At 39.5% G+C, this 24,647-nt stretch overlaps 2 protein-coding genes across 2 annotated transcripts in view; both read right to left on the minus strand.

The window, feature by feature from the left end:
* Positions 1–5,366, minus strand: part of il11ra (interleukin 11 receptor, alpha) — a 40,846-nt gene extending 35,480 nt beyond the window's left edge. Inside the window, exon 1 of the mRNA XM_036529252.1 lies at positions 5,230–5,366. The gene's annotated coding sequence lies outside the window, so the exon portion shown is untranslated. The remainder of the gene's footprint in view (positions 1–5,229) is intronic.
* A 5,769-nt stretch (positions 5,367–11,135) lies between these two features.
* The window catches only part of LOC118777466 (NACHT, LRR and PYD domains-containing protein 12-like), a 29,688-nt gene continuing 16,176 nt past the window's right edge, over positions 11,136–24,647 (minus strand). Inside the window, exons 9-12 of the mRNA XM_036528394.1 lie at positions 14,804–14,977; positions 12,935–13,108; positions 12,751–12,797; positions 11,136–11,687 (exon numbers count right to left, since the gene is read on the minus strand). Of these exons, the coding sequence (XP_036384287.1) occupies positions 11,146–11,687; positions 12,751–12,797; positions 12,935–13,108; positions 14,804–14,977 (937 nt within the window). The 3' untranslated portion in view covers positions 11,136–11,145. The remainder of the gene's footprint in view (positions 11,688–12,750; positions 12,798–12,934; positions 13,109–14,803; positions 14,978–24,647) is intronic.

Consider the following 24,647-nt stretch of genomic DNA (forward strand, 5'->3'; position numbering starts at 1 on the left):
TAGCATTTGGTACAATCCAGTGGGTGAACTAATACTAGAGTTTAGCAACCTCTAAGCCACAAAAAAATAATGTTGAGCGCTAGCTGACTGAATTGGTTCCTTGAGGGACTCACATGTGCTCAAATTGCAGAATGCTTCTGCAGACTGGATCTGATAGCCTCATGGAAATGTCTGGTTCTACTGAACACTGCAATGTGCACAGACCTGCTCATTTATACATAGTAATGGATTATGTGAATGGATATTTAATCTTAGTAGCTGGTTTTTCGACTCTATTTCTGTTTACTTCTGGATTGATCACAGAAGATAATCTTTAAATCTGGCAGTAACAGAACTGTTTTTTCCCATAATTGCGCAGCATCTGCAGTGCCCGAGGGTGGTCGAGGACACACTGATTAATTCAGTCTCTTCTACCTAGTGGGGTAAAATTCGTCAGACAATGGAAAAACAAATCAAACTATTCTGAGCAATGGAATTTACGGGGAGAAAGTCATGTGACAACTACATGTGATTGCTTTGGAATGTTGTTTTTTTTAAAAAAGAAACAGCAAAAGTTGTTCATTAATTCAACCCTGTTACCCTTTTGTAGAAGCTGGCAACTTGTGAGTCATTGACGTTTACTGGCCATCTGTAATCATGTGTAATCATAACTGAAGCAGCTGAAGTTCTGCATAAGATGCTGACTTTGAGATGAGACATTAAACCGAGGTCCTGAATTTCAGTGTTCATTAAAGATCTTCTCACAAAGAGGAGGGGGCTCCCCAGGGTCCTGGCTAAATTCCCAAATCAGGCTCTTTCAAACTCCCCATCCAGTAATCCGCCAGTTGTACTGGCTAAGTAACTGCTTTCCTCTCCAGCTCAGCTAAGGTGTGCCGAGCTTTCTTATGCAAAATGGCTGCTGTGCACCAGCCACATGAGTGGTGCACATTAGTGGTGGTTGAGGTGAGTCCTCTCTTCATTGCAAAGTCTGTTGAGGACCTTGAAACATAACAGATTTCCCAAATAACATAATATTTACATTCCTGCTAAGTTATGCAAAATATCTTTGAAAACAACTTTATAAGGGTGATTTATTTTGTCCATACATATTATGACATGACATGTCACTATGGTCACATTCTTCAAAGACCCCCCCCCCCCATCCTTTATCACTTTCTGAAGGGTACAGTTGGAAAAATTCTGACTCATTCCATCTCAGATATTTTAAGGAGAAGAGGTCTCCAAACCAGGTGTCTCAGAACTTGCTGCCATCGTTTCAGAAAGTGATGAAAGATGTAGGTGTCCCCTACATAAATGAAAATTACATGTCATATTTAAGTTAACCACCCTGTTAATAAAATGAATAAAATACACAAAATAAAGGTACACGTAATTTTCTTTTTAATCAGTTTTGCTCTCTGAAACTTGGCTGCAGTACAAGCTGTGGCATTTTATGATCAGGGCCACTGACCCTTGGAAGAGGGGTGAAATGCATAGCCATTGTGCATGTAGTTTATCTTTACATCTTACAAGTAAGTTGGACACTTCTATTTAGCATAGTATAAACTACCTATTATTCATTTACAATGTGAAAATCACTTAAGATAAAGCAAGCAGTCAATTACAAGTTACGTGTGAGCTAGCGGACAACAGATTTAGCTTGCAACAGTATTAAATTAAACAATGTACATTCATGGTGAAGTATGTAACTTACAAAAAGTTACAGGTAGGCCTGTAACAAGCTATCATTAGTTTATTTTAAGCAGACAGCTAATCTGAGTTGAGGATGACTCAACAAGCAAAATTTAGCCAACTTCAATTAATGTAAAGCCAACATGTATGCCTGGAGAAATAACTATGTAGCGAGCAAACAAACTGCATCACTACCCACATGTCAGTAAATTACTTTGGTTCTAGCTAGCTACCTAATGCTGTATACTTGACCACCTTACTTCTGTTAAAAGATAAGCAGATGAAGTAACATGTGCAAGAAAAAAAACAGCCAAGTTATTCATGAAACAAAATCTGTATTTCACCTTTTGCAATGTGATGCTTTTAGGACTAAGTTCACACTGCTTGTCAAAAAAAAAAGCTTCTACTTGTCATGTCCAGCCAAAGATATACTCTCTTGAAAAGATAATGAAATGATGGCATTGCCAATGAGTTGATAACATAAGTCACACTCAAAGAGGGGCAGCAGATACATGCACAGTAAGCATATACACAGACATTAAAATTTTTCTACTTGCAATTATAAGGTTATTAACATACAATATAGCTAGCAGTACATAAATGTTTTGTTTTGTTGTTCTTTATCTGTATTGCTGTCTTTCACTATCTAGCTAAATTTTCAGTGAAAATATAAACTGTACATGTCAAAGACAGCACTAGTTTGCTGTTTTTTTTTTTTTTAGTTTACATAATGTCAGGTTTGTGTTTTTATCTTCTTACTGACTACTCAAGGTTTACTAACCAATAGAGTTGCAGGAAATAATTCCACAGAACGTTTCCACAGGAACTTTGTCTCAGCAACTTTAGAAATTTATCTTCCTAATCTTTAAGCTTTAACTCTGAAACAACTACCAAGCCACTAAATCATAGATTGTTTTTACTTGCAGTTACACAAACAAACATTTCCTGAGTTCTGACATCTTGGATGAAAGATTATGCGCCCTTTAACAGCCACGGAATATCAATGTACGAATCATGCTTTCATCACATGCACACTGAAAAAACAAAACCTTCCAACAACATGCTCCAAAATTAATTTTTTATTCCACCAAGCAGGGTGGCGGGTAGATTAAAAAAAATCACCAGCCAGCTGGATTTTTCACAAGCCAAAATAATTTATTGCATTTAAAAAACGCAACAATTTGTACAGGCTGCGGAGCAATACCACAACTGTTATGCATTTCAGTTTATCTTACATTAATATTCAAAGGCTAGACACATTTAACTCAAAAAGAGCACATCTATTTGAACTTGTCATTAAACAGTAAGTGAAAGAAAACCACAGATATATGAACAAGTTTGGGTGTTATTTTGGATCAACTCTACATTAGATTCTCAGATTACAACCGGCATTTCTCTTCCACAATGTTCAACACTTTTTTATTGCTGTAAAAGCTCCTCAGTGACATGCCTTGCTTTTCATCCAATCTACAATCATTCAGTTGTTGTTATTAAATACCAGTTTTTGGTTCAAACTCACTGATAATTCACATTAATGTAGGGCCAGCTATCAAAATATTGTATGTGAAATGACAGACATGGTAAAGGGTAGCCAACTACCTCTCAGACTTAAACTAGCAAGTTATTTGTCAAATCAAGCAAAGTCTTCACATGGCAGAAGAAGTTGCTTTGCGTTGTCACGGTTAGCTTGTGATTATACAACATGAGACTGAATGGAGACAAACAACATGAAATTTTACAGCTGGAAAGCAACAGACGGGTCCTGCCATTGACTTAGCCTACAGTTTACAAGAAGGAACCAAACAAAATGTATGTTTGGCCTAGTACAAGCCCCCCATCTGAGCTCCATAGGCATGCAAAAAAGTACTGTTAACAGGGTTCAAAATGGCAGTCCTTCAGTTCACAGCTCTGAATTCACCACACTGATTTCCATTCAGAAGTATTGTATTTTAGAAGCCAGTTAGCTAGTAAGCTCATGTATAGTCAGCTGGCAACCTCTTTAGTTAGCTAGCTTGCTAGATAACCATGTACAAGCACTGAGAATTAACTGAACTCTATGGCTAATGTTAGATGTATCCTTGCTAACTGCATTCAAACTGACTTAGTTTGCTAGCCACCTTGCTACCTGCTAAAATACAAGGTTGACAATGGATTTTTTTAAAGTGCTACTTTAATTTCTATCAAGCTAGCCTAGCTAGCTTCTTAGTCACTAAATACATAACTTGAAAAAGTTGACAGCAGATTACTTTCACTTACAACCCATCTTATTTTCAGCCAGCTAGCTACATTGTTAACTAGATAGTTTAGTAATCAATATTGATAAAATGTACTGCTTTACAAAGACTGAACACGACTTTGAAGGTATCATGACTGAACATTTTGACAAACAGTGATTCCATCATTCCCCACCCCACATCAACATAAATGCATGGTGTTATTCTAATCCATACAGTACCAAATACACTGTAAGCACAAAAAACACTTTCAGCATATAAAAATAACAAATTAGTCAAGCATGCTTGCTACTTAAGCCGTGTAAGTCAGTAGAAACACGATAACAATGTGGACCACATCCCACACTTGAGAGACTTCAGATAGACTAATCGAAAGCAAACCTACATAATACAGTTACTGCCCTGAACTGTTTTGTGGGACCTGCGTTTTTCACATCTTAAAATATTAAGAAAATATGCTCTTTGCGTGCCATATCAAAAGCTTATGCACGAAAGTATGGACAGGAACAAAATCACTGCACTTCTGTTATGGACGGAACAATTTGCAAGTATAATTTGAAAAACCACATAAAGATATTTGCTACATTGCGGCAAACAAAAATAACATCTTCTTCATTAGACGTTACAGTATAACTACACTAGTTCGATAAATACCGTGCAACTGCATTTAATTTAATGTGTTTGATGCTTTTGATCTTTATTCCTGGCAAACAGACCTGTGAATCGCTGGTCATTTCAGCCGGACTGCCAATTTAATAACATCAGGCATTTGTTTGACGTGTTATCCAGCGAGTTTTCGTCCTGATCTGAAGTTAGCCGCCGAACTTTTAGTTTGTAAAAAGGTAGCAACTAACATTAGAGTAGGAGCAGTAAAATATAACTAGCTTGCTAGCTACCTAATTGACTAGAGTATGTTAGCTACATTAAGAACGCACTCCACAGCTAGCAAGTTAAAAAAAATCTAAACGCACTATCAGTTTCTGAAAGGAAATAACGACGGCAAGCTAAGCGGTTCACCAAATCATCCACTAAATTCCCAAGCCACATAGTGATCTGACAAATGGCTAGCTAGCTGGTGATAACAAACCAATAGCATAATTTAGTTAGCTAACGTTACCTAGTTAGCAGTGTGAGTTAGCAAGATAGCTAATCCGCTCATTAAAACCCTTCGCCTTTCGTTAGGCTAACGTTAGCTAGTTAGCAGGAAACTTTTCCACGGCTGGGGCTGAGCCATCCCCGTGCCTGCGGTCTCGGAGGTTCAGGGGAAAAACAACTCCAACTTTTAGGCAGAAGCGATCCAGTTTTGGCCACAAATAATTCTTACCTTACTAGATCTAGGTGGAATTTTCTCCGGTTAAACAAGTTTTTTCATCGTATCTCTGTCCACGGCATCCTGTTGCCCAAGTTTTGATCAAGCTGAGCTGAAGCTTACTAGCTGCTTACGCCACGGCGCTGTGGATACTCAGGGAGATCCTCAAGGATTGGAGCAGCATGCTGTCACTTACGGACTGGAATCGGAGCAGGGTTCCTGTTTCAGGGGGGTGGGGGTCTTTACCGTCAAATTCAGTAAGTGACACACAGTTTCTCAAGGACCTTTTATGTAGTGATCTTTTACCACATGTGATTTTATTTTTATTGTGTTCAACACATCATTTAAGACTCAGTTTCTTTAAACATGATTGACGTTTTGTGGCCTGCATCCTAAATCAATTTCTTTTACTGTCCATAAATCCGGATTAGCTGGCCAATAATTTTTTTGATCGTACCCCAAAAACCGCTACGATTCTAGGGGCAGAATACATTACATAGTGGAGACTGAGCTAATGGTTTATGGTAATGGAACCACTACTGCTTTTCAATACAAAATCCCTTAGAATGGAATGGTTTATGGTCGTCATGACCTGAAAAACCAACTGAATGGAAATGTTATGGTAAATATATTTAGACAAACCATGTCTACCTTAAAGGGCTGTATAAGGTGGATGACTTCTTTGGTCCACATATGCCCAAATACAGGAAAAAAAATTCTTTCTAGAATGTTAACTGTGTCTTAAAGAAGGAATTAAATGCCAGACACCAGAAAATTAAACAGATTGACCATCAGTCAATTAAAATCAAATTTATTCAATTTTTTTTTATTGCTACTTGAAAAGTGGTGTGTGTGCATGTGTGCTTGTGTGCATGTGTGATGGTAGTCAGACATCCTGTAATGTTGAAAAGAGACATTCTCAAGTCAAGCTTTGTTTAAATTTGTTTAGGAAACACTTGTTAACCAGGAATAAATGGGGAATATGAAAACAGAAGTTTTTTTTTTTTCCAAATTATGTCAATTTAGGAGGGAGACAAAACCATGTTAAGTAAAGCATAGCAGTTGGCACCTGTGAGATTATTGTATATTTAATTTCACAGACATGTACATTGTAAGCACTCCATTTCCCTGTTTAACACCTGCTAACCGTAAGACACTATGTTGAAGGTTGCATTTATTTAGAATGGTTTTACTACCAGTGGTCAGTTACTGTTTCTCCACACATGAACTCATTCTCATTTGCATTCTAATAGAAGTTAACAGATGTTTTTGTGACTTGGTCTGGGCAGGACTCCCTATAATGGTTGTCACTGCCTTTAGTATCCACATTACATCCACACCCATTACACTACCTTTGGTATGCATACCTTTAGTATGCACATTACATCTATAAATATTACATTATGTGAACGTAAACATACTAGTATTCAATCAAAGAATTGAAGCCAGAAACTGAAAACTGCCCAGTCAAAAAATAAAGCAAGTTAACAATTAAGCCCTCTAAATGAATTTTTGAAAGTGTAATAGTTTTTTGAGCCCTGTGTCTCATAAACACACACCATTAAACTGAACCCTTTTTTATGAATGTCATATACACTTCACACTCTAATAGGACAAGTAAAACCGTTGAAAGACTGTACACTTTCTATACAGACCGTCAGGGTGCTTGCCAACTAACTGGAGATGCACCCAGAACCTGTAGTGTCCCAGCCTTAAGCTAGTGATCAAGACCTCTGCCCATCTGCCCCATCCTGCACCTCAGCCCTGCCCAGGGGGAAGGAAACTCCTCCCAGTGCTGACCCTGAGGATGCCCCTCCCCCCTTTGGCTCTTAATTTGCCAGCTTTTAACCATTGCGTTGAACACACTGAGCGGTTTGTAGCATGATCTGGGGGGAAAAAACAGAATTTAAAAATAGAACCCTCTGTCCAGGGCATGGATTTTCAATCCATGAGGATCACACATCACATCACTAGTATTCATCATAGTTTTAATTTATTTCTAACTACTGTTTTCAGAAAAAAACTGGCCAGACATAAATGATCCAAACCTCATTAACAAATTACACACCAATCTTGGGTATAATGCAAAACTGTGAGACTTTATTATTTCCAAGATAGACTGACAAACACTAAGTACAACAGTGAAGTACTAGTTTTTGATACATTGCCATTGGGAGGCACTCTTTCAATAGGTGAGATACTCTTCAAAAGATATAAGACTCAATAATGATATATAAATTAAACCTGTGACAAGATCTCTAAAACAAAACACATACTTTTAGCAGACTTTAGCCCAGAAACATGTATTTACATAAAATAAAAAAATCTGTTTGCTGAAACATTCAACCTAAAGATATAAATACTAAATCATGAATATCACCATTTAAAATACGAGGCTTTTTTGTTGATTGCTTACAATCCTGTGGTGCACAGGATTGTAGCCAAACCACCTGTAAATTCAACAGAAATCCAGTCCAACACAACAACCATTTTAGGCATGGAACAAAACACAATTGTTTGGCTACCTTGCAATTTGTCCCACATTTCCTTACTCCTAAGACTGCCAATTTCCCATCATCTCTCCCTCATCCTTAGATTTCTACAAAAAATACCCTGGCCCAGTATCAAAAACATACATATTGTATGCAAAATCCAAAAGACTGGTTTTTGGAAGCTTATTATTACAATTCCAGAGCTGTTCCTGCTAACCAGTCTTGAAAGTACTAACTAGGGCATAGTAATCTTGGTTCACCTCTGACCTAAATACTCATTGGAACACCTGGCCCTTCCTCTTGTGCATTACCACACAATGCTTAATCACAAAGAAAATGGCATTTCTGCAGGTGAGATAAAAGGAAATTCCATTTGTAAAGAACTGAAGAGAAAACTGAAAGAGGCAAAACAGGACTACAGTTAAGAAGCTATAGGGAAAAAATTTAATTGAATGCTGAAGAGGTTTTGAGAGCTGTAATATTATTATAGGTAGATCAAAGAAAACACAAGCACACAAGATCATATTTTTGTAGTGCTTATGGAGAATTTTTGGAAAAAAATTCATTTGAGCAAAGGCAATGTAATGACATGTACATATATAATCACATTGTTTAAATTGTAATTGAATGCCCTGAATAAAGGCACTCTGTGGTGTTTAATGTCAGTTTACATTACCTAACCTATTGGTTGTTTTTTTTTGCAGTTGCATTCCTGGTCCCAATGCTATTACTAACCAGAACAAAATGTATGATAATCCTTGAAAATACATTTCAAGAAGAAATGTTAGCTAATTTGCCTCAGGTAGTTTTTTTAGAATCTTAAGAAATAAAACCACAGAAGTACATAGTGTCAGGGAGAAAAACGTTTATCGGAGGATGGTTTGACAAAATAATGATGAACGCCACATCCACGCCAAATTAGTGGATCTCAATACTAGCCATGCACAATACAACAACTGTTGTGTCTGTCTGTGTATTTGATAACCCTCTGGCGTTCAGCCAACCAACAAGGTAGGGTCAGAGCGGGGAGAGCATGAGGAGGGTAGTGTACCTGATGCACTAGCCATACCTGTCACCAAAGCCCAGCCTGATTTAGGGCCCTTGCCCACTGCACACTGAGACCCATCCACCAACAGAAAGAAGGTCGGGTTGAGCATAGCAATCTCTGACTCATGTGGAAAAGTCACATCGGCATGGATTCTTGGCAGTCATGTTTTTATTACTGTATGTCTGGGAGATCACTTTTTTAGCCACAGTTTTGTTGAGTTGAAAAGTATGTGAAATGCAGTGTGTGTTTATATGGTATGTACATACAGAGCCCTAGCTCTGTGTGACTGAGCTCCAGCAGACATTTTTTTATGCATTGCTTTATGCAAGTTTGTTGATTTCAGAGGGGCTGTGTCATATGTAACATTTTCTTGAACTCACAATTTACAAGTAAAGTTAGCTAGCTATTTAAAAGTGCAAGTGCAAGATTGAGTTCTATGGTCCAGGTTTGTTCCAAGCTATGGCATCAGCCAATGATTGCTAGGGGTCCATGGTGACAGAACAAATTGGCTTTGCTCTGCCAGGAGATATAGGAGAGGGTGGGTGGGTGAGTTTAGTCTGCTCCGTTGCACATTAGCCACCCCTGCTGGTCGATCATGGTGCCTGCAATTCTCCCTGCATAAAGCAACGCGCGATTTTATTTTGACTAGTGAAGTGACAACTAGTGACAAATATAATTACTAAAATCAAGGGATTACATGTTAAAGTGGCCTGCCTTACCTTGCTGACCTTTTCTGAATCAGGATTATTTGGGTGTTTTATCTTAAAATGCCTGTTTTACCCTTAAATGTTTTAACATTGCCAGCCAATGTTAATACATTTGTTAATACATTGCCAGCCAAAGTTAATACATAAGGTAGCTAACACTGTAGCAGGTTAACCTAATTGGAATTAATAGCTGTAAAGCACAGTATGTGTACTAGTGTTTCTCAGTTTTTAAGAAACATTACTAGAAACAAAACTATGTTTCAGTTTACAAAACAGCAAATGCAACTGCTGAAAATTTTATTATGTTCTCAAAACTCGATATAACACCAACAGTAGACAGAACATAGATATGTCATAAAAACAAAAAAAAAAAAACTCTTTCAAGACAGCTATCTACAGTGCATGCATATTTACTATCCCATATCTTGACTGTCATTTGCATCGGGCCTTAGATTTTCCTCCACGCCACACCTAATATTGCCCCTGGCCAAACACCATGGAAAATAAAGCTTTGTGTGGTAAATGGAACCTTGGCATGCTTCTGTGGCAATGTCATCACAAAGTCAATGCCCTCAGTGAGTGTGACCTGAACATAAGAGCTACTGTTAATAAAATTTCCATCATCATGGCAAAAAAACCCCTCAATTGCAAAAATGATGACTATGGTGGGATATACCCCATTCATATCCTTAGGTGGGTTTGAAATCGCTCTTGAATCACTGCACTGGAAACTCACATTGTCCTATATGTTGACACAGCTGGGCAAGTGTTGCCCCTCCATAACTTCTCCCACCATCATCCACTCTGCAAACTCCTAAAGGAACACAGAAGTCATACTACATCATAGGCCCCAATCACTGCATGGTGGTTGATCCTATTTGGTTGACCCCTATTTTGGCCTATGGCTGCACACATTGTGATGTTCCTACCATGCTGTCATTGAACTTGCCTCACCTGTAGTTCTCATTTGACAGCCTTGACCAACTCTCTCACATTGGCACATTCCTATAGCTACCTCTCACAACTGGCTCTCATACTGACTCTGCTTCCATTTTCTTTGACATACAGTAGGTGACCAACCTGGTCCTTTTATGTGCAACTTCAGACTTATTATCTAATCAAAAACTTTGTCCTTTTGCATTTTCACTCAGTGAATGAGCCAGCAATTGCAACAGCAATTTCCTTCAACTGGAAAAAAGCCAGAAAATATTGAGAAAAAAATGTGGTGATATTTGTAATCTCAGACTGCATTTGTGTCAAATGTTTGGCATAATGTGTGTTCAGTGAGACTATGTGAAGAGTAAGAAGAATTGTGTGAAGAGACCCATAAATCATTAGTTCACTGAATGCATTTGAGGTTGAAATTATGGATCACTGCAATTTGCAGTCTTAGTCCACAGTTGTTGACAATGCATCCAAACATTTGAGAAAAACTGCAGTGTAACAAGTGCATATTTGTAGTGAACTGTGTGCATTTACTAGTGTGTGTGCAAGTGGTGTTTTATGTGTGTTTATGTGGCTGTGTGCATCTATATGTGGCTTTATGGGTATGGGTGTGTGTGTGTGTGTGTGTGTGTAGGTGTGTGTATGAGTGAGAGACTGAGTGAGTGTGTGTGTGTGTGTGTGTGAGAGAGAGAGAGAGAGAGAGAGAGAGAGAGAGAGAGAGAGAGAGAGATACAGGGCACTACTGCAGCTGGCACAGGGACACAGATGAGTTAGGCCACAGTCCAAACCCAGGATAGAGGGGTTGTGTGAAAGTGCTGTGGAATCTCCGAAGGAGGCTCCGTGTGTCAGAGGAGACACTGTAGAAGGACAGAGTGCCAGCTGGCCAATCCAGATACACTCCTATTCTGTGGGAGGGAGATGTGGGGGCGGGTATGACTGTGACCTTCTTATTGTGACAGGCAGAGTAATGGCCATTAGAGCATTCCAGAATCCAGGAGTTCCTATTCAGTCCAAATTCACAGTCATCACTCTCTCCTTTCCTGCCGATTCCTTTATATGTCACTGCAATACGAAGCCACCCTCTTCCACTCCACTCTGCCTCCCAGTAACATTGAGTCCCAGACAGACCCTCTCTGCACAGCACCTGGGGCCAGAAGTCAAATCTCTCTGGGTGATCAGGATATGGCCACTTCCTTGTTCCCCATTTCACTTTCCTCTCCCCCTCTGACAGAGACAGCTTTCTACATAACGTGTTGGGGTCCAGTGTGAGCTGACAGGCATCTGAAGACAACAGGGAGATTGATTAGATAATATTAATAATAATAATAATGAAAATAAAGAGATGTATGTATACATGTGTGATTATCTGTGTGTGTCTCTTTCTGTGTGCCTGTGTTTGTGGATGTGGGTATAAAAGAGAGTGAAGATGTGGAATAAACAGGAAAAGTAAACAAAAGATGCTAAGTAAAAGAGTAAGGGGAAGGGAAACTGAAGCCCCTTTCAGACATGCACTGAAAGCTGGAACTTATCTAGCCATTATCCGGAGGAGCTGTATGTGAGAACGAGCGAGTGGGCGTGTTGATTACGTTTCTATCTTTCTATCATGCGACTGGCGCGAAACCGGAAGAATACAAACATCTGCTTCGTACTCTTTTCTGTGTGCCTGTATATTGCTTTCCACTCTTTTGTTGACATTGCGGATACGTCCAAATACATGCTATTTTGAGTCCAATGATCGTTAAAGAGATAGTTAGCTATAGCTATACTGCCAAAACTTGTCTCTTATGATGATTAGTAACGTTGGTTAGTAGTTTATTATCTGGTTAGTAGCTAGCTAAGCTGTAGCTAATAGTGATAGGTATAGTGAGATAGGTGAACTGGTGTCTTAACATTACATAGCGAACAACAAAAATGTACCTTCCTGTTATAATAAATGTATAATTAATAATAAATTGTGTGTACCGATAGCACCATTTCGATGGCTATGTGTGATATTTTTTTATAGGCTACCCAAAAGTACAATAGCTATGTTCTCCTTCTCTTCCTCCGTGCCACATTATGTGTCCGTACCACTGAAAGGTAAGACATTGAAAAGAAAAAACCTGACAATACTTCAACTCGGACAAACAACTCGGACAAACTCCTGTTGTGTGTTACATGTGTGAAAAGGCAACTCCGGACAATGTGCGGATCTGATTCTCCGGACATTGTCCGAAGTTCAAATGTGAAAACGGCTTGAGGAACATCTTTTCTCCCCTCTTTCCTCCATCCCTCTCTCCTCTCTCCATCTCTGAGATGTTTTCCAACTGTCAGAGTGAAGCATGTTGACTGTGGACACACTTACATTTCCTCAGTCCTGGTTTGTTCCTGTTCTCTCCTCCATGGTCCACACTATAGGAACAGCAGAAGAACAGACAATGATTGAGTGACACACATCATGTCTATGAGGTGCAGTATGAAAACTAAGAGCCCTGTGACAATGGGAAAACTCCACACACTCTCACACCTCTGCTGTTGTCTGTACTTACAGCAGGGTCTCCAGTTTACAGCTGGGATCCTCCAGTCTAGCAGAGAGGACTCTCACTCCTGAGTCCCCTGGGTGATTGTAGCTCAGATCCAGCTCTCTCAGGTGTGAGGGGTTTGAACACAGAGCTGAAGCCAGAGAAGCACATCCTCTCTCTGTGACTCGACAGCCTGACAGCCTGCAGAGAAAAGGAGACAAGAGTTCTTCACTATTCCACTTCTGGGCACACTGCAAGGATCAGACACATGACATCTTGTTACAGACTTTATAATAGCTAAATACAAAATAACAAGTGTGCTATGGAGTAACTATTGAATATAACAATTATTCAAAGAATATTTAATCAGGATGCTACAAACAAAACACCGAATTCTCTTTTTCTAAAACAGTTTGTTTGTAAAGATGATGGTTTTAGCATGAATAAACCTGAAACATTCACATTTGTGGCACAAATAGGACAGAGATGTGCAGAAAGATTAATGTTTTTGGAGAGTTTGGAGAGAAGGCAGAAATATGTTGATGTTTCTAACATGTGTAAGGTATTGATGTGTGGGCTCTGAGAATGTTAGGGATCTGAATGATGTTTTACAGGACCCCTGTCTTTGGTCATCACACTATGGAGTGGATTAACAGCAATATGTTTCAGTGCAATGTGAAGCATACAGAAATATTTAAGGAGGAAGAACAGGAAGAAGTTTTTGGACAGAAATGTTTAAGACATTAGTAATGAAAATAGTGAAATATTTAGCTTCAGTTCCACGTTTCTGTCATTAGAACCCATGGTGAATGAGGTGATTTGTCTTGTTACTGCCCCACATCTTCCTCAGCGTACTGAACCACATCACCAGTAACATGTTCCTCACCCCAGTCTCTGCAGCCTACACTGTGGGTCCTCCAGTCCAGCAGAGAGCGCTCTCATTCCTAAATCCTGCAGCTCATTGTCTCTGAGCTCCAGATCTCTCAACTCTGAGTGGGGTGAATGCAGGACTGATGCCAGATCATTGCAGCACTCTCCTCTGAGATTACACTCCCTCAAACTGTAAAAAGAAGACAAGATGAGAAGTCGTTCTATTTCCTGCACATACAAAAAATTGCAAGTGCAACACATTTAACATTTGTCCTGGATTTCAACAGACTCAAAGTATTTTTCCCAACAGGCTGAAGAAACATTTCGAATAATCAAAATGAGCACACCCTTTCTTTTATTAGGAGCACAGAAATGAGCACTAAATTTATAATGTTTATTTTCAAATATCTTCACATAAGTAAGTCAAACACACCTCCAAGGTATGTTTCTTGAATAAGAGCAATGGATATTCCAGGTATTTGGCTCTCTTAACAAACAAATTCAGACATTCAGACATTCCAACTTTGCATATCAACCATGAAGGACAAAAAATGAAGCTACCACATATTTAATTTTATAGCTCAGTCCTATGCCTTGGGTTCAGTTCCAGCCAGCAGCTGACAGAAAATGGTTGCCCATGGTGCTGGAATGAATTGGCTTCTTTTCATCAGGGCACAGTTTGTCGGAAGTGTTTTCTCGTCTCTCTGCTCACAAGCACCCTGCAACTCATCAGGCACTTGTGAGCCACGTGGATGGCTGTCAGTGGAGTTGCACCTATGCTCCAGTATGCGCTTACTTCACAGTGGTGCACTGTGGGACTTGTGGCATGAAGGATGGCTATTGGCTGGAGTGTTTTGGAAGATAGCATTCATCTTACTTCAGTGTAAGTAAGAAGGTTATTGCAATGAGACAAGCCTAACATGTCATTGGCGATTCCAAAAAGGAATGCATAGAGTGAAAAAGAGTAAAATGGAAGGCTGAGAGAGACAGTAGCAACTAATATCTTCACACAAACTCTGTACTTACATCAGGGTCTCCAGTTTACAGCAGCAGTTCTGCAGTCCAGCACAGAGTGCTCTCACTCCTGAATCTCCTAGCTGATTGTAGCTCAGATCCAGCTCTCTCAGGTGTGAGGGGTTTGAATGCAGAGCTGAAGCCAGAAAAACACAGCTTCTATCTGTGACTTGACAGCCTGACAGTCTGCAGAGAAAAGGATGTGAGAGTTCTTCACTCTCCCAGCTCAAGAAAAACCACAAGGAGAGAACACATGGCATTCAGCTGTAGACCTTATGGTAGCTAAGTATAAAATAAGAAATAGCCCATGGAGGTAGTGATTATCATTATCAAAGACAGGCATCATCCTTGGTATCTTCAATAAAAATGTCACAAACATGACACAGTATTTCCTAAAACTGTTCTGTCCTGAAATATAAATATTTTGGCACAGTTATGACAGCAGTGCATAGAGATATGTATTTTTGAAGTTTGTACAAAATGTGGGAACATTTTGTGAATGCTTTTATATACCCCTATACAGAGTCATAGTAAATAAACAAGTATTCATTAAAACTGTTGTACAGCACTACTCACCTCAGTCTCTGTAGTTTACAGTTTGGACTCTTCAGTCCAGCACAGAGCAGCTGCACTCCTGCATCTCCCAGGTTATTGTAGCTGAGGTCCAGCTCTATCAGGTGAGAGGGGACTGACTGGAGAGCAGAGGCCACAGTATCCAATGACTCCTCTGTGAGAAAGCAGCTGTCCAGCCTGCAGACAGGAGTTCAGACACATGTAATATAAAACATGCAATATTTGATAGCTCATTGAAAGTCAGACAATTCTGCTGTAGAGCTGTAGTTCTGATGCAATATTTTCTTTAACACCCTAAAATCAAATCAGATCTATGCAGCACCATCTACTGTCACTCTGAATGTTCTATAAAGGCCATGGCTGCCATGCAAGTTCATTTCCAGAATGAAGCGGGGTTCATGGTTGAATCTGGCACCAAACTCCATGTAATGCACCACTCAGCTTTCGTTTCATTCACTATTACTGGGGCAAAGGGATTTCCTCAGCTTGTTTTCTTGCATGCATTTCAACCCTCCAGCACCAAAGGTCAATATGGCCTCATTTTCAAGCCACTTATTAAACTATCATCCCATTACAGTATTTCAATTAATCTTTTAATTGCCACAAATAAGGGAGTTAAGCATGAAAATTGAACCCAATGTTTGAGTGAGTTGATACCTTCATCATCATCCCCATCACCCACAGCACTGCATTATTGGATCAATATATAGTCAAGAACTTTTTATTTTTATTTGTTTGTAATACCTTAATAAAAAGAACGTGAAATGTACTACTGTCAGAGATTCGGGTGCTGCTTCCTGAGATGAGCACCCAGATGGCTTCATAACTTTCTGTGTTCTATATATCATTTAGTTAATGTCCTCCACCTCTGTTAATTAGTCATTGTTTACACCTGTGTTCTTTGTTAGTTAAGTCCTACCCTTTGTCCACATATTTGCTCATGCTTTGTGTGTGTTCTTGTACCAAGTCTGCTTTGTTTTCTCTCCAGTTTTCAGTAATGGAAATTTTATTTTCTTTGAACCAAACCTCTTGTGTCCTGAGTCATCTCTGCATTTGGGTTCACCCTGCTCCTTGTTACAAATACATGACATTCCTGAGGACACAGAGACTGCTAGATGTGTGCAGTGCCTGCTCTGATGTGATGCTCGTGAGCAAACAGCTGTTTTTTCAATTGTAGCCTTTTCTGTTCCCGCTAGTGATGTAAGCACCCACCAGCACCCTTAATATGTGGCTGATTTGTCTGTAAGACCATGTAAGTGAATGGAAAAGTGATGTTATGAAGGAAGATTTTGATGCCTTTTTCCACTTTTTTATTACACTTTGTGTGATTTTTTTTGTGTGTATGTGCCAACAGCTCCACCCCACAATTTCAGTCTCACAGCTGGAATATAGCTAAATTCCAAGCTCTGTATTGGTAACCCTCTGCTCCTTTGGAAGTTGTGGATTCACAACAGCGTCCTAGTCTGATAGGATGGTGGAGAAGGGGACACCCTGAAATCATTATATTTGGTTCTTCATCATCCACTCCCTGAAAACCTAGGTGGGCTTGATATTTTTGATAAGAAACCTGAAGTTTAAAATTTCATACTTCTCCAGAACATAGAAAGGAAAGCCTCTACCTTAAATCAGTCAGAGAGTCCACTCTAAAACTATCATTCACATTGGAACACTATTTTATGAAACTCCAAATAAATGTCCAGAGAACAAAGAAAAATAATTGTTCAGTTTAAGATTTTAAATGGAGTTTATCAGACCCCATCAGCAGACAGGGTTCATACAACCTTTCTTTCAGCCTATCATTCATGATTAACATAGTGGTTTGGCAAATTGGCAAAATATCAAAGTCACATCAGACATTCTTGAGGTGTGGTTTAGACATCTGGTGCTTTTCTTCTTCTTTTTTTTTGTAATACATGTTTTTTTATTCTTTATTTCATGTTATTGAATTATCTGTCCTGTCAAAACTTGTAACCTACTTGTCATTGTTATGCAACAATGAAAAACTTTGTGTTAAAAATAAAAAAAAAACATACAGGAACAACAGACTTCGAGACCTATCCAGTGGATAATTAAAAAGCTATGTTCATACAAAATTTCCATTAGGGTATTTTGGAAATCCTGTTTATGATATGTATGTCTTTTATGACTTCGGAAATGTGAAACATGGCAGTATCTTTAGAAGGGATGTCTGAGTTTTGCTCATAGCACACCTCTCACCTAGAAAACTCAAATGCTGATAGATATAAATGAGTGATGTCAGTCATCTGAATTATTAAAATTATAGCAATACTTACATGGCCCTCCTGCAGTTCTTGACTACTGGCACCAGTCTCTGATGACCTGCTGCTGCTGTGTTGTACATCTTGAGCTCAAACACATCTAGAACCTCCTCTGACATCAGTAACACAAAGGCCAGAGCTGAACATTGGTGTGGTTCCAGCTTTTCATCAGAAAGTGTTCCTGATTTCAGGGAAGTCTTGATTTCCTCCACTAGAGAGTTGTCATTCAGTTCACTCAGACAGTAGAACAGATTGAATGTCCTCTCTGCTGAAGACGTCTCTCTGATCTTCTCCTTAATGTACTCCACAGTTTCCTTAATAGTCTGTGACTTGCTTCCTGTCTGTGGGTCAGGTGCATGTGATCTGCTTCTCGTGTGTGTCAGAAGGCCTTGCAGAAGGCTCTGATTGGAGTCCAGGGAGAGGCCAAGCAAGAATCGCAGGAAAAGGTCCAGATGTCCATTCTTGCTCTGTAAGGCCTGATCCAATGCACTCCTATGTAACTCAGACAGTTGCATTCTTTCACCTTGAGGTTTTGCTTCATCTGGTTTAAGTACATTTCTGTTCTCATTTACAAATGAATGAAGCACAAACAAGGCAGCCAGATACTCCTGAATGCTCAGATGCACAAAGCAGTAAACATTCTCCTGAAATAACCCGGTGTCCTGTTTAAAGATTTCTGTGCACAGCCCAGAGTACACTGAAGCCTCCCTGACATCAGTGCCACATTCTCTCAAGTCCTCTTCATAGAATATCAGATTGCCCTGTTTCAGCTGTTGAAAAGCCAGCCTCCCCAGTTTCAGGATGATTTCTCTATCTGAAACTTTCAGTTTCTTTGGGTTTGTGTCATTAGCACATTGATACTTCTTGTTCTTCACAATAATCTGAATGAGCACAAACTGTGTGTACATTTCGGTGAGAGTTTTGGGGATGTTTCCATATCCAGCTCCACCCATCAGTTGCTCCAGAACAGTAGCAGAAATCCAACAGAAGACTGGAATTTGGCACATGATGTAGAGACTCCTGGTTGATGTTATGTGTGAGATAATTCTGCCGGCCAGGTTCTGATCACTGATTCTCTTCCTGAAGTACTCCTCCTTCTGCGGATCTTTGAACCCTCTTAGCTCTGTCACCCGGTGGACACACTCAGGAGGGATCTGATTGGCTGCTGCTGGTCGGGAGGTGATCCAGAGGAGAGCAGAGGGAAGCAAATTCCCCATAATGAGGTTTGTCAGCAGCACATCCACTGATGTTGATTTTGTTACATCACACAAGATCTCATTGTTCTGAAAGTCTAGAGGCAGTTGGCATTCATCAAGACTATCAAAGATGAACAAAAGTTTGAATGCATTTTTCAACTGCTGACATCGTAACACACTTTTAATTTCTTCCAGGTCCGGAAAGTAGTCCCGAAGAAGTTCCATCAGACTAAATTGTCTCCCTTTCTTCAAATTGAGATCTCGAAAAGGAAATGTGAGGATGAAACTTACATCCTGATTGGCTTCTCCTTCTGCCCAGTCAAGAATGAACTTTTGCACAGAGACGGTTTTTCCAATTCCAGCGATCCCCTTCATCAGTACAGTTCTGATACACTCTGATTGACCAGGTAAAGGTTTAAAGATGTCATTGCAGAGGATAGGGGTCTCCTGTATGGTTTGTTTCTTGGATGCAGTCTCAATCTGTCTCACCTCATGTTCATTACTGACCCGTCTGCTTCCCCCCTCTGTGATGTAGAGCTCTGTATAAATATTACTGAGGCGAGTTCGTTTGCCCTGTCTTGGTAAACCCTCAAATATGCATTCTAACTTGCCCTTCAGATAACTTTTCAGTGTTTGTTGGTCTCTTCTTATGGATTCATCTGAGGAGAGGAAATAAAGATGGTTACAATTACATTATACGTGTTGTGATAGTTGTTTCAATGGCATGAAGGAACTTCCTATGATAACTGCATCCTCAAACTGTGAGTTACACATCTCATGTAGTGTTACACAATGTGTTAAACATCTCTCACAGCGTTACGTGTGTCAAAGAGTCATTCACCAAATCTGTCACCTTCAGCTACAGAGACACACAATCAGGGCTAGGCATTACATTGATAACATTAGCTAGTGCAGCTTCTTAACAATAGTTAAGTATTAGTAGCTAGTAGCTCCTTGAGTGGCTCTGTCAACAAGACTCTCATTCTTAGTGCAGGCTAATCCTTAAGGTTCAAAGCCATGTCATTTGCCAACAATGACCAGGATTGTACTGTGTTACAGAAATTGGCGTTGTGCCAGCAGGGATAGAGCTGGGTAGGTCAGCAAGTGTTTCCTCCTTTCACCACTCTCAGGCACCCTCAGACAGTGCCTACCCTCCAAGGAGTGAACATTCCACTGTAGTGTGCAGTGTGACTTGTAAGGTAATGATAACTGGCTACATGCAAGTATTGCAAGAGTGTATTCATATTTCCTACAGGCTCCTGCGTAAGTGCAGAGGTTGCCACGGTGAAAAAAACTTAAATATCAGTTCTAAAATAGGGCTGTAAAAGGTGGAAATGTTAAAAAAAACACAGAATTCAAAGAACCTCAGAAATTCAAAGTTAATGTTTAAATAACAGGCACTGCCATGAATAATTCACTACTAAAGCATATGAAAGAACACACTTTGTTATTATAGAGGGTGCTGGGCACTAACCTCAGTTTATTAAGTTTGTGCTTACTGGTCATGTTTCCAAACAATAAAGGCAGTTGGCTTACATGCCGTGGCTTAATGTGCAAGTCAAACCAAACATACCAATTGAAATATTTTAGGCAAAGGCATTGGCCTTGTTTTTTTGTGACAGCTACTGTAGCTGAGAATGAGAACTCAGCAGCTACTGAGAAGTCGACTACTAGCAACACATCGCTGGTAAACTATATGTGCACATTAATAACAAAAAATTGAATGTAAAACATACACACTACTTACACAGTGGAGAAAGCTGATCTGCAAGTGAAACCAAACAGTTTTATTGAAATATAAAAATGAAAATACTGAAATACTGCAGCAGGTTTATGGAAATATTTAAAATGTTACTGAATGCAAAATTGTGTTTTTCTGTTTCCATATACACACATGCACATACAAATATACTACTTACCTTGGTTTTTGGAAACCTGGTCTGCACATGAAAAACAGCAGAGAAGAGAATGAATAAAATAAAACAATGAGAATCAGGCATGAAATTCTGCAGAACATTTGTGACCCGTTAAGATCCTCTCCTCTACCACTGCTCTGATCCTGTCCATTACATACAGTCATTTGGGGATGCTGTATTTCAATCCCAATGCCAGCACTGGAGGCAAACTATGCCTTCAGCTCCATCCTCCAAATCCTACTGCACATCTAAATATTCATTATTTCAGTGTAATGCTACAGTGTACATTAAGAGACTCAACTGTTTTTTTATTTTATTCACAACTCAAAATTAGGATGCAATTTGAATATTATTACAAATGTGGGTATTGCTTGATATTGTTTTTCTGTAGGTAGTCGACTTCGCTACTTGCAGGAGTAAACCGTAAGAAACTGTGTAGTTTTGTGGAATGAATATTTAATTATAATGTTTATTTGTATTTGTTATATAACACATAACATGCAAAACAGGGGGCTTCAATCAAAACACTGACCCAAGTAGCTGGAAACATGTTCACTGCATGACTCTTAAAATTGCCCTTCTGTTAAGATGAAGGAACCTTCCTTACCTCTGTCGTCTGAGCTGATGTTTACATTGACAGTCAAATTACCCGCAACATTACATCTGTCAATCTGTGGTACCACATTATTGCCTCTAGTCTGAGCTGTGATGGAGGAAGTCTGGGACACTGATCCCAGATCAGAATATGGCTGCTCCACATTGTCCTTTCCTATTGATAGAAAAAGGAGAAACAGCAACACAAAATGAAATACTGCACGAGTTACTCATTCCAGTGGTTAGAGTCTGGTGCGTGATTCATTCTTGTTCACCACATCATTTTTAAAAACGTGCAAGAGTTTGTGGGACCTGAATCATGAGTGACTCATGTAGTGGATCTGAGATGGATTTTTCAAGGAAAATATTAGAATGAAAATGAAATTCCAGGGAACCCCTTCTTCTCTGGGGGTTTGGTATCCTCTGTACATGAAAGTCTTTGTAAACTTTGTTACAAGTCAGTAGATGGTCTTCTTGTTGCAGGACTTGTCAATGAACTCCACTTTCTGCCCTTAGCAACAGGTCTAAAACCAGCCCAGCCCAAATCCTGAAATCCAAACCATTAAGCCTAAATCTTTGATTCTAATACAAAATCAGTAGTTAAGGGGAGAAACTAACTTCAATGGTCAATGACAATTAAAAGACAAATGACTACATTTACATTTTGTTACTTAGCAGACACTCTTATCCAGTGCAACTCCCAAAGTCAAGAACAAAGTACATCCAAGAAAACCACATGAAATGTTACACCAGAGTCGCAGAATGTCTAACACAGATAACTCTGCCCCTACAATGTTAAGAATAAATATTAATTTTATGTTATAACATTAGCCCTGTTTATTAAAGCACCAATGACTTTAACCCATATGCATGCTGCAGGCTGGACTACATCAACACCCTTTTGGCTGACAATCTGGCTAGCTGTTACAGACCAACACATTCCATAATCTGAACCCACAGGGGCGTTTTGATGTTCACAAATTTTTTAGAGGTACATGTGGCATTTTGTTGATACTCAACATAACTACTCAACAGTCCTTTATGAATCTTACGCCTTTTATGGGCTTTTTCCATGTCCTTCAATTAGTCTTCTTTCACGTCCTGTAGAATCTCCACAATCAGGTCAGCCATCACAGAGACCTACAAGATGGCATCAAGGTACTCAGTAACTCCATAGCAGACCATAGTGGACGAACAGTATATCACCATATGGCATCACTAGAATTACTATTGCCAGATATGTGTAACAAGTAATTGGAAGCCCTAATTTCACACCTGAGCGCAACTGTAAAGAGCAGGCAAACTGCTAACTGCGTGCTTTGAAAAACCGGCGCTGTGCAAGACATGCCTCACTTGCGCCAATTTGGTCATTTCCGTATTCGATGGTGTGTCACTCCATGAATGAAATGTATACTCACATTTTAATGCTAGGCAGAGAACCAATGTACTGAAAATGATCATGTGTTTTGCATTTAATCTCCCAACAAAGTAAGGAAATAAACAAAGCCATCAAGCACATACTGTTTCATGTTTTTACTCATTGATTGCTTTGCAAACCCTTGCATCCTTCCACATTTTCAAATGGGTCAACATGGAATACTGCCCGCAAACTTGTAAACATAGACGCGGAATACTTACAAACCCTCTCATAGCCTGCCATTATCGAGTAGAGCGTTCCTGTTTGGCATATGTCGTAGTTTCGAGGCACTATCTTCAAGAAACACCCGAAGACACAGATCTTCCGTGCTCATCTGAACACCTTGAAACACCTGAAACGGCACCCAATGCAATTTCTTATGTCTTAAAGGTTGTTTTTCTTTATTTAAAACTATTATTTTTTTTTTTAATATTTTTATTTATTTATTTTTTTTTTAAAATAGATATAATGGTTTAATGCACTCGTATCTCTAGCAGCTAGCTTGTACCTTGTCCGGTCAACTATTGAAACCTGGCCATGCAGCACTTCTAATACTGTCGCTTTCGCTTGCGTTTGTACTCTGCCTCACTTGTAAGTCGCTTTGGATAAAAGCGTCTGCCAAATGCACAAATGTAATGTAAAGTTTCGCCCCACTCCACTCACTTCCTGTATGTTCCTCCGTTTACTCCTTCTTACCGGAGCCGCCTCTGGTCAGGTGCGTCATTCTTGTTATCGTTATGGTCATGTTGGAAGAGATTGTTGTTTATTTGCATAGTGTCTACTTTAGTCTATTTATGACCAGGTGGTGCGTTTCAAGTATGTAGTCTGCATTCCTACCGGAATAGTTTGTCATTTTAGTATGGTATATTATTTGTTTGTATTTTGCACACACACCAGCCGTCAGAAAACGGTGTTTTTCACCCCTGCTGATTGGGAAATGCCACAATCATGTGGAGTTCACCGTTCGTCTTTTATGTTGAGAAAATGCCTGATATATGCATTCGAAAACCGCAGTGATACACAAAACATTTCATAAATTTGAAATGGGAGTTATTTAGCCAGTTAGCCAGTTACATTAAGGGATTATTAGATGGCCATTACTGAAAGAGCCTGATTGGGAGTTTAGCCATGCAGGGAACTGGGGAACCAGTTCTCTTTGTGAGAAGTGCCATGGGAGCTTTAATGACCACAGAGCATCAGCACCTTGGTTTAACATTGCATCCAAAAGACAGTGTCTCTCTTAGTACAGTGTCCCTATCACTGTGTTGGGGGCATTGCAGCATTGGCCTACTGTAAGTTCCAGAGGGAACACTGCCCCCTACTGTGTGCTAACATCACCTCCAACATTTCAGGTAACATTGCCTTAATGTGATTTACCCCAAGGATAGTAGGCTAGAGTACTGGCAAATTCTACTAAAATTATTGATGTTCTCATATTATTTAAGCAGCTGTAAATACTCACCCCAGTGGGTCTACATATATATTTTAGTGAGGCTCAAACTGTAAAAACAGTCAATTCATCTGGCCCCAGATGTATAATCTATGTTAAAGGCACAGTTTCTTTGAAGGTCTTCCCTTGCAGCAAGCTTGCTTTAAAATACCATTTAATGTGATTATATTCTTGGATCTCACAGTCCAGCTACACACACCCCTCCACCTTTTAATTCTCTCCTCTCCCCATCATTCTGTGCTGTACTTACAGAATGGTTTTATTCTTCCTTTTCTCGTTTCTCCTCTCTGTTCTGTCTGTCTCAAAAACACCAAAATAACTCCTTTTTTATGCACACTAAAGAGGTCAAAGTACAGACCAGCTCAATCACCTACAATCACCTTCAGCTAGGAGGGGTAGTGACACTCTCTTTCTCTTAAATGATCTTTGTA

Source organism: Megalops cyprinoides, chromosome 5 (genome assembly GCF_013368585.1).
Source record: "Megalops cyprinoides isolate fMegCyp1 chromosome 5, fMegCyp1.pri, whole genome shotgun sequence".
Classification (NCBI taxonomy): domain Eukaryota; kingdom Metazoa; phylum Chordata; class Actinopteri; order Elopiformes; family Megalopidae; genus Megalops; species Megalops cyprinoides.